The 14,340-nt window shown below is 42.1% G+C and overlaps 1 protein-coding gene across 1 annotated transcript; it reads right to left on the bottom strand.

The window, feature by feature from the left end:
- Positions 1–1,912, bottom strand: trarg1b (trafficking regulator of GLUT4 (SLC2A4) 1b). Its single transcript, XM_085420894.1, has 3 exons — positions 1,234–1,912; positions 954–1,080; positions 1–864 (listed from the first exon to the last, which is right to left on the bottom strand). Exons 1-3 carry the CDS (start codon positions 1,630–1,632, stop codon positions 851–853), a joined length of 540 nt encoding a protein of 179 aa, XP_085277020.1. The 5' UTR covers positions 1,633–1,912; the 3' UTR covers positions 1–850.
- Positions 1,913–14,340: the final 12,428 nt, after the last annotated feature.

Genomic DNA, 14,340 nt, shown 5'->3' with positions numbered 1-14,340 from the left:
CTTTATTTCAGACATGCAGAACTATGGCACAGTAAACCAGTCATACAGTATAAATGTATAAACATGAACATCAGAGTGCCAAGATAGGTGCATACAAGGGGGGCAACCGCCCCGTTCATATCTTGCAGTATATTGTAAACATAATGAGGTTCAGTAGAGTCCAAACAGGAGTCATTTCAGTTATGACAGCACGCAAAGCAAGATATCACACTATGACTGCAGAAAGGCATTGTTGTGATACATAGACATGTGCCTAAAATTCATGTAAACAATGTACGAAAACAGCTTATACGTCTTCCTACAGCCACAAAACTCTCAAATGGGAGAAAAAGTTAATGTTTTGTTAATATTTAGTTTTGAGAAACAGGGCAGGCAGTGACGACATCATGGACTAGAAGTGCACTGATGCCTTTTTTTCTGATCTTGTGTATTTGTTGTTGTGTTTAGTGAACCCATATGTGTTTTTTTCTTTTTTAATTTATTTGCAAGTTGTAGTTTTATCCAGCTGTCTGCATAAGGCAAGAGTGCACCACTAGTTTAGACTATGAGAATATAGTTACTGACAGCCTGACACAATAGTGCAGTTTTTATCTTTCTTCCTCAGATCCTGAGTTTCTGACGTGATTGGGCATGAGTGTAGCCAGAAAAATAGAAATGTCCTGCCCTTCTTTCTTTTTCTTTCTGTTTTTTTTTTAGGTCCGTAGCAGAAAACAAAACAAACAAAAACAAAACATTAAGTCGTACTTGAGAGTCTCTTCGTCTTGTTTGTGCTTTTTCATCGTCAAATTGACATCCTTCCTCGTGTGAAAATTTGAGATGACGTAAAAGAAGACTCCTTTCATCCCACTTTTCATTGCTGCATCTCTGAGAGCAAAACAGACAGAGGAAAAAGTTGATATACACAGAGTTACACTGAGATTTCTGTGTGTTTGTTCCATTTCTTCCTCGCATACCTATTGTAACCGCTACGAAGATGATCACAGCCACACCCAGCACCATTGCCAGGGCGCTGAGTAACATAGATAGACGCCCATACTTTCTCGCTCCCTCAGCATCCCCTGTCTGGAGAACAGTCCTCGACTAACGGGAAATGGAAGGAGATAAAATATAAATAATTTAAGAGCAACACAGTTGCAAAACAGTAGCAAAACACCTGGATTTACAGTGTGATTTAAAGCACGGAGAAAAATGTCTATGGATAAAGTAAAAGCTAAACAACTGCGCGGCACTCACCACATTTGCATACCACAAGGCACAAATATTGAGCGGCCAGCCGGGACAGAAACAGGACAGCACGGCGAGCCAGAGGTAACTCGGGGGGTCGGTGCCCGGTGGCACCTGAGAGGGCAGCTGTCCCAGGAAAAGCCGGGACGAGGATCTGGGTGGGGCCAGTTGCCCAACGGAGCCCGATTTAAGAGGTGATCTGTGTCCGTTCTGGTCCGCATCCAGGGAGCGGACACTCCCTCTGATGTTCAGGGAGAAAGAGTCAGATGGTTTGATGTTGCTCTGCCCGGTGGGCTCGGTGGTTGCTGTGCTCAGTAGCTTCTCCGTGTCCTGGAAGCCGGTGGGTATAGAAACTTCCCTCTCGCCAAGGGCGCTTTTCCCAAAGGCAGCATCAGTGTTAATAGCCATCACTGAAAGATAAGAAATATCTCCAAGTCGGATTCTCTGTCTGGCCGAGCCGCTTTCCTGTGGATGGAGACGCTGAAGAGTTCTTCCTTCAGATCTTGTCCATTGGGGGTCATCAGATTAAATATTACAAATTCAGCTAGCGTAAAGGCAACCTATTTAATTAAGCAGTCCAACTCCATCAAAATTTCTTATTGATGAGCGAGATGTTATTGATGTCTGAGCTTCTCTCACGTTTAGTTGGCGGTGAGCATCTGGACGCAAGTCTCGTCTCTTACCCCCACCCCCCTGTATTATGTAGTGAGGTATTACCGCATCCCCTACTTTTCTACAGCACATCCCTAATGCCGAAGCCTACTTATGCACCAGGCGATGCGTGTGACAATGCAGAAACAACAGCTAAACCCGTTTTAAGTGAACGCGCGCGGTGCGTAAAAGCTTTCCATCTTTCCATGTGCGCATGGGGGCAGCAGTTGGATCAGCATATCGAACACTATGGAGGGTGTGTGGGGGAGAGAGATGAGTGGAGCTGGAGCAGGGCGGACATTGAACCACAAGCCTCTAAACACATACACCACCTGCTGACTCAGACACTGGTTGTATTCTGCCATATTAGAGCCTGTAACGGCATCCCTGCAAAGAGCTCCCCAAATTTAACATCTGATCAGTCAAGAATCAGTTGAAGTGTTTTTAAATAAAATTAGCAATACTCGAAGTGCTAGTGCTTTCACGTCTTATCTTATACTTTTATTTTTTATGTTCTGTGTTAAGCACATTGAGTTTGCATATAATGAAATGTTCTATGTGCAATATATGCGTGTGTGTGTGTGTGTGTGTGTGTGTGTGTGTGTGTGTGTGTGTGTGTGTGTGTGTGTGTGTGTGTGTGTGTGTGTGTGTGTGTGTGTGTGTGTGTGTGTGTGTGTGTGTGTCATTGCCATAGAAGCACAAGCAGTTCACTTATTATGGATGCTAAGCTATTAATGGGTAGGACGTCAATTTGCTCTCCAGACAGCCTCGGATCTGGGTGGCATGGATTCCACAGGATGTTGGAGATGTGCTTTTGTGATTGTGCTTCATCAGAAATGATAACAATATGCAGATTCTTCATCTGAACATTGCTCCTTCGAGTCTATTGTTGCACTGCATCACGTCCCAAAGGTTTTCTACTGGACTCACAGCTGGTAATTGGAGAATACACTGAACTCATTGTCGTGTTGACGAAACCACTGCAGATGACTTTTGTTTCACTCAACAGTGCAGCATCATGCCGAAAGTATCCCTTTAGCTTCCATTAAGGGATGTAAATGGTCTGCAGCAATACTCATAGGCTTTTTATTTCAAGCCATAATTATTACGGAGGTACAGAGTGTGCCAGGAAAGAAGCCTGGACTGTTGACATGAGGCACGTTGACTTCATGGATTCATGTTGTTGGCAATCTGAGCTTATCCTGAAGTGCAATGTTTTGCCAGCCTTCACCTGTGCGGTCGACCCACTGCACCCTCAGATTTCGGTTGTTGGTTCACAGAAATGGAACCTGATGTGAACCTTTCCTGCTGTTAGCCCATTTGCTGCTAGACACATATATGCTGTGAGCCAGAGATGGTTTCTGGGCAGCTCACCACAGTAGTAAATATTAGATGTCTGAGTTATTGTGGCTTTTCAGTCAGCTCCATCAAGTCTGGATATTCCCCTGATCCAGACTTGATGGGCAAATGAGAAATACTTAAATCAGATTGGTGCTAATAATCCTGTCCCCATGCTAAGCTTCTGACCTATAGCTGCAGGATTCTGTGCCACATGATTGGCTGGTTGGACAGGAGATGATGTACAGGTGTTTTTATCAGGGTACTTGAGTATATGTACTCATTACTGAAACTGAAAATGTTACTTGTCATAAAAAGTATGCCAGTGCAATAAATGAAAATTGGTGTAGGGTCCAAACATAACACAAAGTGTTGACTTTAACCTTAATTTAAGGGGTCTAACACAGATTATATTATGAATGTGCATGTATGATTACACTATTTTTGAATTCAGATTGTATTCATTTCACAGTACAAACAGTAAGAATATCATGTAATAATCATGACATACTGCATGTTTTATAGAATATACCTTGTAAAGAAATTCTAAAGAGCCCTCTGAAAACAGTGTAAAAATAGAGTAATGTTCCTTGAAGGTGTAGTTAACTATAGTATGTAGTCATTTCTCTTCATATGATACAAATTGTCATCAAAATTTCATTATCTTAGATTAATCACCCAAAAGTTGATCACCTATAAAATAACATGTATTTGCACATGGATGCATCTCCATTAATAATCCACTGTTGTAATTAGGGATGGGTGCCGGTGTCCGGTGCCATGATGGCACCGGTTCTGACATAAACGGTAGTAACCAGACCGAAAAGCAGCGCACATTTCGGTGCTTTATTTCGTGCTTTTTTTTCCTGAGCTGTGATACACTTCTAGCCAATCATTTTACGTTTCCGAGGATAGTAGGCGGGGCCAGGTACGTACGTTCAGTTAGAGCAGAGCTACAGATTAAAAATGTCCAAGGCGAAGAGGTCAAAAGTCTGGCTGTACTTCACAGCAAAATATGCAAACTCAGCAGCCTGCAACAAGTGCTTTAAGCTGATACTGTGATACTGTAACACCTCGAATCCGATGAAACACCTGGCGACGCATAGCGTTTTTTTAAAAAGCCCAGAAATGCGCCGTATTTGATAGCTTGCTGCGAGACCTCACACTGTGCACGTCGGGTGGGTTGCCAGTTATCGGACCCGGAGCAACATCCCCCAAAAACCCGAAGAATAGAGTCCTGGCCCCTAGCCCTGCCAGTGTAGCAGAAATGATGAGGATGATGATGCAGCAGCAGCCGTTCTTCTCTGCGTGAGTCGCTTAATGTTGTTCGAGTGTAATTTACGTTGAGTAGGCTAACCACGTTATTACATTAATGCAGGTAAGGTGAACTAGCAAACATGATCATAGCTACATGTGACTGTCCTCTTGTTTGATGGCAGATACTCCCTTCACCCTGGACAAAAAGGCTAAAATGACCAAAGAAAAAGTGGGAAACAGCTGAACATGAGAGGTTTTTGGACAAAGTTTGTGTTTTTTTTCCATTGTTTAAGCACTGCTTCCAGCCAGGAGTGATACCATATATGCCCCATAGCTGCAGAAAAGGCTAACATTGTTATCTTTTTACAAAAACAAAACAAAACAGCTGAACATGAGAGGTTTTTGGACAAATTTTGTGTTCTCCATTCTTTAAGCACCGGTTCGAGCACCGTTTAAGCACCGGCACCGTTTCAAAAGTACCGATTTGGCACCGGTATCGGATAAAACCTAAACGATACCCATCCCTAGTTGTAATGTTGTTGAAATATGAAAAAGAAATATGTCAGTGTTTGATGACTTCTTTACTTTTTCACACCTTTCTGAGATTTCCTTACATCATATCTTAATGCTGTTTTAAAGTTCCATACCTTGTGCAAAAACATAAATCTGTATAATGAGCAAACAGATTTGACTGGATCAGCTCATGGCAGATAACCTAACAATGGTGTCAAAAAATATGATATAAATCCCTCGGGTCGTCTTCTGTCACACCAACCCTCTGATTTCCACCTGTCTCCCTCTCATTCACACACATGTGTCTTGCTTCTACTAACTTTTATTCATCCTTTCTCCAGACCATACCTCCACGTCTCCAGGCCTTTCTTCCACAAAGACTTCCATCACCGCTGCAAACAAAAAGAGACTCAGAGCCGATGTCTGATATAATTCTATCCCCACCCTGAACCCATCTGTCACTCCTACTGCTTACCTCACCTCTGACTCGCTGTTCTCATACATGTCCTGCACCACCTCCAGGGTGACCAAGAAATAAATGTGTAGCTAATACTGTGTTTTTTGACAGCTAGTCTTTCCAAGCTTCTTAGATTAACATATTGTGCGTGTTACTGGTTTGTCATTTAGCATGTACAGGCTAAATATATTTCCAGCGCCTTTGCTAAGTATACAATAAGGATAGTAGGAAGTTCAAATTTGTTATTATGGTCTCATGCGATAATCTTAACATACTCCTGTTTTTATTTCATTTCACCATGGTTTCCGCAGGCTTTAGGTTTCAGTTTGGACGTACCCATAGATTTGCAGACTTTTTTGAGCCACATTTGACAATGTAATCAATTTTTATCCAATTATGACGCATACACTTCACAGCGCACCCCCACCCCCCTTTGCAAATCTGAAAAATAACAAATAAAAACTAATAAAACTTAAAAGAAATAGCAATTAAAAAACACAAAATTCCTGTTTCTCGGAGTATAGAGCCGCCTGATTTTCTGTGCGCTATTTTCAGTCATGGTGGATGAAATCTGCAAAGCTCGTCACTTTCGTTATCTTGTAACTTTTCCTTATGAATAACCTTCTTCTAGCTACAACGAAAAGCCTCCCCTTCACATGCGCTGGGTAAAAACCTGATTAACCTGATCTCCTGGAGAACCAATCAAAATGTGAGACTCTGTCTCGAGATTTTGGACACGAGGACGAGGAATAAAAATGCTACCCTCACATACCTTCTATGCCACTCCTGACTCATACAGTTACTCTCTTCTCCGTCTATCATCTGCTTCTAGCAATTTCTAACATAATAAGATGCAATTCATTAATACTGTTTAAACTATATGGGTGACTCATCAGTGTACATCTGTCCTACAGTGAGATCAGGCTCCCCGTCGCTCTCAGCCGTGTTAGTTTTTGCAGAGCATCCTGACATCTGGTGGTGATTTTATGACACTGCACTAAGATCATCAAGTTGTTTGCGCTAACAACTCTCAACTTCTACTTTCGTCTTTCAAATTCCTGTTTGTCAGCGTGGAACAAAATACTCAGGATTTCTCAGCCCAACAAACCGCAGGAGCTCGTTCAGCTTTAAAAAGTTGCCAAATGTGCTGAATGTGCTTTCCAGTCATATGTATATTTGAAGTACTGCTGAAAAATTACATCAGCATAATGTGACTGATTTTTGTTTTTAATCAACTTACTAACTCTGAAAGAAAAACTGAAACAACTATACATTTTTATCCTCTACATAAAAAAATAAGTAGTTTGCTCTACTATACATAGTTTTTTCAATTTCAGGGCCTCTCCCAGTTTGACAATCGTGTGAGTTCACCCTTGAACACACTGTGAAGGAATTCCTTAAAGCAGCTGGTGATGCCTTTAGGCTCTGAACAACAGACATTAGGGAAGTTTTTTTCTCTTCTCTTTCTGGTTTATATGTAACAGCAATCCAATTGGGTACAAACAGTCCTGACTGAATGCCATCGTGTTGACTTAACATGAGAACAAAGACCGGGCAGTTATTGCAGATCTGAAACCAATTTGCTTTGACAATTTAGCATTTAAAGAGCATCTTAATTTACTCTGATCCTTTGATGGGATCAGCAGATACTTAAAAGCCATTAGGTGTGACACATTTTTGCGTAGTCATGTGCCTCTCTGTGAGTGTGCTGTTATTTTTGGACGAGAGAACATGCAGTGCTGGTATGCACTTTATTGTCTATAGCGTGACTGCAACAACACATCTGAGAAAATATTTTGTGCTTTATTAAAAGACATAAAAAACACAATTCAAGCAGTTTTTGGTGGGAAAAGGATAACATGTCTGCCTATAATCTATACAATGTTTCTGGTCCAATCTTACAGGTTATAAAAGTCCTCTTCAGCCAAATTCCCATCACCCGTCATCTGCTTCCTCTTCTTGAGCCTTCCGGGAGCAGAGCTGGCCAGAGCAGTTCTTCAGCTGGCAGCTTTAGCATGTCTACAGAAACATAAAGCTTGCCAGTGAAGAACTGCTGTGCATCAGCTGGTATGAAGCCGGCGAGCGTGAGAGAGCCTGCAGTGATGCACAATCCGCTTTAAGGCGCAAATGGTGACTCCTTCCTCTTTCTTCCTCTGGCTTTAGGTGCATGTATTTCTGCAGAAAGAGAAGAAAAGATTGTTTAACTTCCCCTACAAACTCCCTGCTTTAGTAGCGTGGGCATGAGGTGGCATACAGCCAGTCACACACGTACAGTAAGTGGGTGCAGCCGAATCACAGTGTGTGCAATCAGCTGTGAGTAAGTGGGTGAAGTGAGCTGATATGCAAAGGAAAAAAAGTGCCCGGGGAGATGCACACAAGATCATGCGTCAGATCACCAGGATGGACAAGCGGATCAGCGGCTCAGCTGCCTCTGCACGATATACAGTGCCAGCGAGAAATTCTTAGACATTCTTTTAGTTACAGGATGCTCGCATTCAGAGAGCAGCCTCCTGAATGAGAAAAAAAAGAAATTTTGTCAGTTACCATGGTTACAAAGGATGAGCGAGAAGCGCTGAATAGGAGCAGACAGCCCGTACAAGAGAGAAGAGACCCTGCAGAAGTCCAAAGAAATATTTGTTTTTGAAGTTTTAAAAAAGTTTGGGTGTGTTCCAGAGAACACCTGTACTATAACTCATCTAAATTAGAGCTGTCATCTAACCTAGTGGTATGTTGTAACTGTACAGCTGACTACGTGGTTTAAGCAGGTTAACTAACAAAGATAAGATTCATATCTAAATTAAAGTAACTAAACAGAATTTTCCAGCCTTGCTAGAAGCATGGTCCAGGCGATTGACTGTATATAGAAGATGGATGTAGCGTCCAGTAAAGCTGCATTTTTTCTAATGGCCAGAGGGGGCAGATCCACTGGCTATGAAAAAAGAAGTGCAACAGTGTTAAAGTCTGTGGAAAAATAATTCTTTGCTTCCTTTTCTATGATGATAGTAATACTTTTTCTCATGAATTTACAGCCTTAATAACTTTTTTCAAGTCTTAGTCCCCTTACCCAAAAGAGATTAAACCCACAGTACTTTGGCTTCTAATGTCATGTTTGCTGTTAAAACACAACTGTGACTGCAAAACCCACTGCTTAAGGTTTCCCACATGACTTCACTAACAATTGTGTGACAGCCATCTTTTATGTACAGTCTATCAAATAGTGTGTGCCAGATTTTTTTCGCTGTTTTCACGTTACCCAGATGACACTCATTTGAGAAAACAAATGTCATAATCAATCGACTCAGATATTCGGGGTACGCATCTTCTGACCAGATGACAGCTATTGCCAGAAACAAAAGAAGTATTTTCAGTAGTTAGAAACTCTCTAAATATACTTTTTTTTTTTTTTCGCTTTATAGGAATGGTTGAATCCTACTGAACTTTGTAGATCTACTTTGTAGTTTTGGGTGAATGGCCAAACAATGGTTTGCCATAACCAAAAACATGCATCCGCCTTGACTTCACTTTATGCAGCACTACCGAGTAAATACACTGGCTCTAGTCTTTACCCCACATTTTTATTTCTTCTCCTTTTTAATTTTGACAGTTTGTAACTTATTTCTGAATTTCACTCCAATGCAGACCCGAGGGCTTGGAAAGCGTTTCGAGCTGATGCAAAGAAGTAAATACACATGCAGAGAGTTTGAAAACTAACCACTTGCAGCCAAACACATGCGAAGTAAAGTAGCTCAGTGTTTTTCTAGCCTTCAAAGAATGCAATTTTGTGTTGATCTTAAGATACTGAGGACATGCTCCACTTCTCCCGTCGACGATGAGTAACACATGCTGCACATTCCTGCTGTAAGGAGGGCAAGAATAATCTCAGGTGGTTCACGGCCCTGTGGACTGTGCACGGTGGGGCTGTGCGGGTCTCAATCAGCAAGATTTATGAAAATGCCAGAGACGTGGTCATGGGTAGAAATCATTTTGCCTCAAACTGAGTTGGATTTTACTCAAACATCAAGTTGAGGGGTCATTTCTATGCATGCACAGAGCTTTGACATGAAATCTACTGGGTGTGCACAGAAAACCAGCCACTAGGACAGATATGCTCATGTCAAACGTCAGATTTTTTTCTGAAGTGGGTGAGTCAGCAGCCTGCCTGTTCTGACTCGTCGATGACGTGCACTGGTAAAAGTATCAGGAATGAAGTGTATTATCTTTTTTTTTAAGTACCCTCCCAATTCTGCGTCAGATATTTGATTTAAAAAGACGGCATCTGATTACTTTATTTACTCAGAAATGGTTTTAGTTCATTTGAATCTTAAAGAAAGGACTTTCACCTTTGCTCTCTTTCAGGAGTTAGGCTCTCTGTGCCCCCTACCCCAGCCCCCATCTCTCAGGATTCAGTATTTGACATTATTGCTGACCTCCACACCCCGAGCTTATCTTTTTTTGTAAACAGTCTGATTTGTTTATTTAAAATGAAACATTCAATGTGACTGGTGTGACGCAGTGCGACGATTGCAAAGAAAAGCCTTCCTTCTTCCTGGTTTGCTTCCATTTTGTCCCCACCTGTGGACTTCGCATTTATTTTTCATGACCATTTAATGGCTTTCCTAAGCCCTTCAATTGTTTTATAGATACTAAATTCCACTGCAGAAAAGGTCATGAAAGACGTTTTGTGCAACTTAAATTGTGCAATCATCAGTTTTACAGATACAATAGCTGCTGGGGGGAGTTGATTTTTCTTTAGGGGTACAGAGGACTTTTAATTAGTGCTGTGCTGTAGTTGGCCTCCAGGAAACAAAACCAACCACATTCTCCAAGTGCGCAAGTGTATTCACTGAGAATGAATCAGCAGCAGGAGGATACATCCTGAGCACCAATGCTAGCTAAATGTTAAATGCTACCAGTGATTTTAGCTAAACACGAGTCGGTGTTACATGCGTTGTACCATTATTGTTTGATGGTTATCAGTGTTAAAGTGACGTCATCGCATTAGGAGAATTTAGCATGCATGGTCAGAGGTGGAACCAGTTGGAAACATTTGCAAAATGTAGCAGCTATCATGACAATCGCAGGCAAATTCACTCACTCGCCATAAGAACTGTGGAGACAGTGCACTAGATGAAAAGTTCCCTCATTAGTATTTGTTGCTGGTCATCATCACTGGGGTACTGAACAGGCTTCAGTTCACTAGGTAGCCCTCTATTTATTAGCCTGACATATTTCAGTCAAAGGTGTCCTTCACTTTCAGGAGCTTAAAGTGGAGAAAGTTTAACCCAACCACTTTGTGTCATGAGCAGTAATTTTGCCCGCATCTCTTGAATTAGGTTTCTAGCTGATTTTCTGTGGTCTCTGGTTGCCACGTTGCTGCAACTCACTTTGTGGAATTCCTTTAACAGAAAGCCTTAGGACCAGCGCTAGGTTGCGCTGTAACTTCAGCATATTATCTGAATTTGATCAATTGGGGTTAATAACATTTGGAAAGACTAGAAGGCATATATCTATTTTCTTTTATTCCATTTCTGTGTTTAGGAAACCCACAAGAAACGTGTGAGCTAGGCTGGCAGGAGTCCTGTGCACATGCTCTCCATCAGCTCAACTGATGATTTTAATGACATAAAAGCATAAAAGATGGGTGAATCTTCCAGGTCTAAAAAGTGAAGCCAACACGATAGTGTCTCAAACCTGCATTCTTTTAATGGCCGATAGAGGGCGACTTCTCTGGTTTCAAAAACACTTCTAGTTCAATTGAACTCTATGGGGAAAACAGCCGTCCACTTCTGAACTTTGCAACGCTTTCTTTTTGACTTTATGGGCTTAATCACTACTTTCACGTCACATTGAATGAAAAATGAAGTCCATTTTGTACTATGTGGTCTTAGAATGGCCAGTATAGTCATTCTAATCTAAGAGACAGGAAGTAGGATTATCCAGTTGTGTGGGAATTGGCCAATAACTCAGTCACAAATTATGCTAGTCAGTGAGTTTGGACCATAGGTGCAACTGAGCAACTTTCATTCTAGTCTGACTCCTCTTAATGTGTGCGGGGTCCATGGTCTTTCATAAGAGTAAAAACTAAAACCATTATGTTTAAAGGCACTCAGTGACAATGTAAATGTGCTGACGTTTAGCCAAAGTAATTTTCACCACCTTACTTTATCGTCTTAGCATGCACGCATCAAGTTTCATGCCAGCTGTTGTACTGCAGGCTTTGCGGAAGTGCGGGATCAACAGAATGACAGACTGACAAACTGACACTGGCATCTCTGGAAACAAGCCACTAGCAGTTAGGAAAAAAGTTTCTGAATGAAGTCAGTGAAGAGGACGTGCAGTACGAGTCCCCGGGCCACCCTCAGGAGTACTCGCAGTGTTAACTGTTCACTATGACTGCCACAGCGTCAAAATTGAAACTGAATTGCTTATTTGTTCCATCGCGTGCCACTCCCTCCACGAAAAGTGACTCTGTATTTTTATGTTAACAAAGCCAGCCAGTGTTGAGTCTCCCGGCTCTTTTGCTGTGCCACTCTTTCCTATATCTCCACTTCTTCTTCTTTTTTTGTCTTTCCTGACTCGTCTGTCCTCTCCACCCTCTCCCTTGGTCAGATCAGACTGTCCTGCATTCCTGACATTCCTGCTGCGTATGTTAGAAATTCCATCTGGCTGCTGTGGGCTCGCATAGTCTCCTCCACTCCTTTTTTTCCATCGCTCTGTTCCTTACCCATCGCCTGTCTCTCTACTCATCTACATCTGGACTGTCCAGGCTGAGGCTTCACTGTCAGGTTTGACCCTCCCCACCCCCTTCTCTTTATTTCTGGCTGCATCATCCAAGAAAGGGAGGCAGACAGAACCGGGGGGTTTTGTCGAAGGCCTTGAGACAGGCTTATATACAGATAACAAACAGCCTAATACAAAAAGGATTGAGTTTATCTGGGACCGTCGATGTGCATTCTCTGCCACAGCAAAATGGGATAAGAAAAAGGAAAAACACAGTGGAGTTGAATGGGCAGGACGTGAAATAGAAATGAGAAATAGAAATGATGGTTGTAAACAGGACGGTGTAAATGAACCATGTACAAACCGAGGAACTGCTGACATTTTAACTCTTTAGGAGGTTTTCTTATCAGACTTTAGCCCACAATTATGCTAAACAGAAAGAGAAGAGAAGAGAAGAGAAGTTACATGATATGTGGGTGGGACATTTTGCTGAAGGTGAGGAAGAGAAAACACAAAAACATACAGTGCAAAGTTGAGACTAGGTGAGACAGACAGAGACCTCTTACCATGCTTTGAGCCTACTTCTTTGACCTCTACGCTCAGGGTCGAGATAAGATTACTTCGATCATGACTGTGACTTTGCTGCAGTTATCTCCACGTTTGGAGAGACAGCGACGGGGGTTTGAATGCTGCTACACCTCAGTGACTGAAAACGGAGGATAATTAAACGTTATGCATCTGTTGCATATATCAATTCAGGTGCATTCCTTTGCTGTGGGTGTGGCCCTGCTTGAGAGTGTTTACTGTCCCAGATTGTAGTCTGTAATACAGAGTGAACATTTCAGACTGGGAATGGGGACAAAGACAGAGAAAGGGCGGTGGCTTTGGCAGCGCTCTTCATAGAGCAGAGGGCCCGTTCTTACACTCTGCTGATCTCCGTTTGCCGGACTTTAAAGGCTATCTGACTTTAACCCTGAGATCACCACGAATAAGGAGTGTAGGCTGTTTTATTTGCTAACAGGAGTGTCTGAATGCCACTCTGAATTCATGACACTGCCTGGAAATGGTAATGTGGAGCATGAGGCCTGTAAGCCTGTCCTCAGGCAGTCTGTGCCATTTTGTTTTAAAGCGCTGGATCTTTTCTTTCTTTTTTCTTTAGTGAACCTACATAACACATCCCTTCTTGCCCCATCCTCCCTTTACAAGGCACGCAGTAGGAATGAAGGGTGTAGCCCAAGTTGAGCAAGATGGCTTCACTTCTGCAAATGAAGGCAGCAACACAGCACAGGGGGAGGTTGCTTTTTTTCCTTTCTTTCTTTTCTTTTTTGCCTGGATGCAAAGGAAACAACACAGATGAGTTGCTTTTTAACGGACATCTTGTCATTGCCATGTGATTCTCACTGACAGGGCAGCTTATGTCACACTCTGGGTTGCAATGGCACAAATGCAGCTCGTGACAGTCTATTGCGCATTCCTACCGGCACACTGAACTCTGGCTGCACAATTATGTAAGACATGCTCCATCGATGTAACAGACACTACAGCAAGCTTTGCCCTCTAACCATTTATCCCATGCATATTTGCACTTTGCTTTTAAGATGTTTTATACAAATGAGGCAGGCTGAAGGGAAACCCTATACATATACATATATATATATATATATGAGATGAGGAGACTGGAGGGCCTGGGCAGCAAGGCCTACATACGCTTTGTTGCGTCAGCAGCTTAAAGAATGTTATCCTGCTCCTTATAAACATCCAGAGTTACAAAGTCGTGTTTATAAACTCATCTTCCACTTGAAGAATCTTCCCATCTGTGCCAGATGACGGCGGGTGTCACTGCATTTCTGAGAAATGACTCGGCCTCAGTTATCCTGGTTTTCACCTATCCCCTACTTGAGCGCAGGCTTTTTCCTTGGCCTGCTATGAACTCAGCAGATTTTAAAAAGGCTTTGAGTGCTGACACTTTTTAATGTGAAGTTTTAACGCAGACATGTTGCTGTAGCCTCCAAATCCAGCTTTTGATTTGGATGGATGCGCTTTAGTTTTACACTCATGGCAGACGTGTTAAACATCAATATTAATTAAAAAAAAACAAAAAAACAACAGCTCTGAACATTTTCACTAAGGCTGTCTGTGTGCTTGTAGAGGCTTTTTTTGCTCTCTTCTGTATTAATGTA

Source organism: Rhamphochromis longiceps, linkage group LG10 (genome assembly GCF_057381845.1).
Source record: "Rhamphochromis longiceps isolate RC_006_pf linkage group LG10, R_longiceps_female_GT1.1, whole genome shotgun sequence".
Classification (NCBI taxonomy): domain Eukaryota; kingdom Metazoa; phylum Chordata; class Actinopteri; order Cichliformes; family Cichlidae; genus Rhamphochromis; species Rhamphochromis longiceps.
The sequence above is the reverse complement of the archived record's forward strand: the minus strand, read 5'-3'. Positions and strand labels throughout refer to the sequence as shown.